Below are 4,719 nucleotides of genomic sequence, written 5' to 3' on the forward strand. Positions count from 1 at the left end.
TTTATTTTTTATTTTGTTAAGTAAATAAATTTATTCAACAATGGAAGTAAATGATTACAGATGATGACCATGCATGTGTTTTTTCTTACATTGCTTGCTAGGTAGCTAAAATGTCATGTTATGAAATTAAATTTATTGGGTTAATATGGACAATGTAGGCTGTTCATGATATATATTTGAATTTGTTTGAATGTTGAATAGGGTCATCTATTTGGAGGAGAGGAGGGGCAAGCCCGGTGCACTTTTGACGTAGATCATGGCGCCCAAGAGATTACTTTTAGAAGATTCAAACCCATCCGGCGACTCTCAATCTTCCGATTCTCCACCTCAGTCATCCTCCTCCTCATCGCAATCACAATCACAATCGCCACCCAACAACGACAATAACAATAATTCACCTCCATCAGGTAGCAGCTCGCAATCCCCACCTCAAAACTCGAATTCGGATTCCCAATCCCCTCCCCAAAACTCAAATTCCTCACCTCCTTCCAAGAACTCAGGTTCCTCCTCCTCATCTCCTCCCCAAAACAACAACAACAACAATAATCAGAACAACAACAATAACCAGAACAACAACAACAGTGGGAGCAACAACAGCAATGGCAGCGGCAACAGCAACAATAATCAGAACAACAACAACGGCAACAACAACAGCAACGGCAACAATAATCAGAACAACAACAACAACGGCGGCAGCAACAACAATAACAAGAACAACAATGGCAACAGCAATAATCAGAACAACAACAATAATCAGAACAACCAGAACAACAATAACCAGAACAACAACAACAACAAGAATAACCAGAACAACAATAACAACAATAAGGGTAATTCACATAGCCCACCTCCACCCCCTCCTCCACCACCGCCAAGCAATGGGAATAATCGGTCTCCACCACCTCCTCCACCACTTGATTCTTCCGGTGAAAGTACTAAATCAAGTTCATCTGATTCGTCCAACTCAAAGATCATCATCGGAGCAGCAGTGGGCGGAGGGTTATTGCTCATCATCATGATAGTCCTAATAGTGTCTTGTGCTAGAAAGAAGAGGAGAAAACCCCATAATCATATGCAATATTACGGGGATAACTCGAATGGTGGCAGAAGTATGAAACTCACACTCTACTTTTTAACTTGCTGTCCATAATATACAATGTATGCATGTAAATGTGTATATATAGCATTTATTAATTTTCCATTGTTTTAAGCAGGTAGTGACTATTACAACAGTGGGCAACAAGGGAATTGGTACAATAAAGCCCAACCTACTGCGGACCATGTTGTTAAGATAAATTCACCACCTAATGTGAGTGCAGAACATGGTTGGGCGGCTATGCCTCCGCCTCCACCACCGCCGATGATGAGCAGCAGCGAGTTGAGTTCAGCTAACTTCTCCGGTCCATACCAACCGCCTTTGCCACCCCCGCACCCGTCCATGGCTCTAGGGTTTAACAACAGCACCTTCACCTATGATGATCTAGCAGCCGCCACCGGAGGGTTCTCAAAGACTAACCTGTTGGGACAGGGTGGATTCGGGTTCGTTCACAAAGGGGTTTTGCCTAATGGCAAGGAGATTGCTGTGAAGAGTCTGAAATCCGGTAGTGGGCAAGGAGAGAGGGAATTTCAAGCCGAAGTTGATATTATTAGCCGCGTCCATCACCGCCACCTTGTGTCGCTTGTTGGGTATTGTATTGCAGGGGCTCAGAGGATGTTGGTTTATGAATTTGTTCCTAATGGTACCCTGGAATACCATCTTCATGGTATGATCTATGTACACTCCTATATTAATTAATTATTAGGTACTCGTAAGCTTCCTCTATCATACTTGACTTGGGTGTTCATAGTATTCATGTCATGTCCAATTTGCAGGAAAAGATGCCCCGAACATGGACTGGCCTACTAGGCTCAAAATTGCATTGGGAGCGGCCAAAGGGTTCGCTTACCTTCATGAAGATTGTAAGTTATTCAAACTCCCTCTTTTTTTTTTTTTTTTTTTTAAGAACTCTACTTGGTATCTAGGGCTTTGTCCCGACTACTCCCAGGATCCGTGCAAGACACCTCCCACATAGAATTGGTAAAGCTTGGTTATGTCGAGGGCATGGTTCCAAAGGATTCGAACCTGAGACTTCATGAGGTACTCAATCTCAAGGCTGCACCACTGGAGCAAACCCCTTGGGCTTCAAGCTCCTTCTCTTTCTCAAAGGGTTCCCTTACCTTTATCTATCATCATCGTCGTCATCGTTGTCTTCATACCATATGGATAGAGTCGGCCACATGAATTTTCCTTTTTCATTTGCTTACCTTCATGAATATTTTTGAGTTATTCAGTTTCTCAACTATCATTTTGTTATGTGCAGGCCACCCTAGAATTATCCACAGAGACATTAAAGCCGCGAATATTTTGCTAGAGAATAACTTTGAAGCCAAGGTACTTTCCCCATTTCTACTTAGGCTCGCAGAAGCACCATTTTAAAAGGATTAATTTGTTACATTTTGTCTAAACTGATTAATTATGCTCAATTGCTACTGGTTCAGGTGGCAGATTTTGGATTGGCTAAGCCTAATTCGGACAACATCACTCATGTATCAACACGTATTATGGGAACATTTGGGTAAGAAACATCAAACCCGGTTCTATGAGATCCATCTGAACTTTTGGTGCACTAAGTAATCAAAAATATTAAACCCTAATCATTTCTTCACATCTGAAACCAATTTCAGATTGATATTTTCCTAGTGTAGACAAATTATCGCCAACACAGTGGATGAAGCTAGGTTTGCTGCAATTTAATTAATTTTTCTTTGATGTCACTAATATGTGCATGCAGGTACTTGGCACCTGAGTATGCATCAAGCGGCAAGCTAACTGAGAAATCTGACGTTTATTCATATGGCGTCATGCTTTTGGAACTAATCACTGGACGAAAACCAGTGGATATGACTAATTATGACGACGACACCCTAGTAGATTGGGTATGATCGGAATTTTTTATTTTATTTTTTCTTTCCAAAAGTTCAAGCAAACACAAACACACCCACAATAATGTCCTTTGTAGGGACTCGGACACCCAATTTATAATCTTTGTGCATTGTTGGAAGAAATGAAGTATATCCTATTTATAATTTGTTCGTCTACTTGATTGGTGATTTATGCACAAACAGGCTAGGCCTATTCTGATGCGTGCAGCCGAAGGAGGTGAGTATGCAAAGCTGGTGGATCCACGCTTGGGAGACAACTATGACCCTGATGAGATGCTGCGGATGGTAGCATGTGGTGCTGCTTGCATTAGACATTCTGCAAGGAGGCGACCGCGAATGAGCCAGGTTAATTGAAAGCCCTTGTTAATTAATCAAAATTTTCTGCTAATATTGTTTTTAAGCACTTCTTAGGACACACGTTCCTGATCATGGGACATAAATAACATCCTCTTAGTTCATTGAAAATATAGATAAAGTGTTGATAATGGCTTTTAAGGCATGACCTAGATCATTATTAATCTATTGTCACCTTTTCTCTATCAAGAGAATATATACTTATAGCACATCATTATTAGTACATGTTTCATATTCTGATATAAGTGCCATAATATATGACCTAGATCAACATCATTTTCTGATTTACTGTTTCCAAAGGAATTTTTTTTTTTGTTTTTTCCCCAGAAAGTTCAAACAAATGCATACACACCCATAATATTGCCCCTAGTAATTCTTACACACTCATGCACATTGGTAAGGTGACAAAAATGGATAAGCAATGTTATGTATATATGTGAAAACAGATTGTACGTGCATTGGAGGGTGATGTTTCGCTGGACGCCTTGAACGAGGGGGTGAAATCAGGCCAGAATTCGTCCCACGCCTCGAGTGGGGCATCAGACTATGACGGGAATGGAAACGTGGACATGAAGAAATTCAGGAAGGTGGTATTGGCAAATAATAGCGAGGAATTCTCGAGCGGTGAGCACTTGACGTCCAGCGAGTATGTCATCCACCGTTCCCCTTTAGGTGGCGTTGACTCGCACGAAATAGGCCGCAGGCACAGCCCTTGAGCAAACTCACGCAGTAACATGCAAATTCGGAAAAAAAGAAAAAGAAAAAAAAAGGAGATGATATCAAAACAAGTTCTTTCTTTAGCTGTCCAGGTGAAATAGAGAAACAAGGGGGTTCCTAACAATGCACATTCACCAATTTGCACTTTGAGAACTAGAGATTTCAGGATAACTAACTTGGTCTGAATGGAACTTATAACACCCCCTTGGTCTGAGATAAAAAAAAATAGGTTATGGTGGTGGTGAAGGCATCTACCTACAGGACGCATGCAGTTTCTCATTTTGTAACTATGTTCATTAGGGGAGTCGTTCTAATATGTCCGGGATTTGGATTGATCTATATATGGATCTGTGTTATTGTACTGTTTTCAATGTATAACTATTTATATGGTTGTATATTATTTGGGATTTATATTTTTTGGTACGTGTTAGTAGGAATTCAAGTTTTGGAGACCATAAGTGCTCCATTTTCCGTCTTTTCTCTCTTCCTTTGCTATATCTATATATATATATATATATATATATATTGATTACTCTACATTTTAATTGCTAATTGGATGAAATGACCTTAGCTAGGTCTTTTTAGAATTGTCATTTCCAGCTTGTAGGCTTTGCTATTAATGTAGTTGGTGTTGATGACATTGGGCTCATGACTTCATATAATCTT

General features: G+C 40.3%; 1 protein-coding gene across 1 annotated transcript; it reads left to right on the top strand.

The window, feature by feature from the left end:
* The first annotated feature begins 205 nt into the window (after positions 1 to 205).
* On the top strand, positions 206 to 4,464 carry LOC132298814 (putative proline-rich receptor-like protein kinase PERK6). The gene is made up of 8 exons (XM_059795166.1): positions 206 to 1,109; positions 1,215 to 1,763; positions 1,873 to 1,959; positions 2,361 to 2,431; positions 2,539 to 2,615; positions 2,832 to 2,976; positions 3,166 to 3,327; positions 3,783 to 4,464. Exons 1-8 carry the CDS (start codon positions 257 to 259, stop codon positions 4,050 to 4,052), a joined length of 2,214 nt encoding a protein of 737 aa, XP_059651149.1. The 5' UTR covers positions 206 to 256; the 3' UTR covers positions 4,053 to 4,464.
* Positions 4,465 to 4,719: the final 255 nt, after the last annotated feature.

Source organism: Cornus florida, unplaced genomic scaffold, assembly GCF_030987335.1.
Source record: "Cornus florida cultivar Cherokee Brave unplaced genomic scaffold, ASM3098733v1 CherokeeBrave_3.0.0_Hap2_Chr03, whole genome shotgun sequence".
Taxonomy (NCBI): Eukaryota; Viridiplantae; Streptophyta; class Magnoliopsida; order Cornales; family Cornaceae; genus Cornus; species Cornus florida.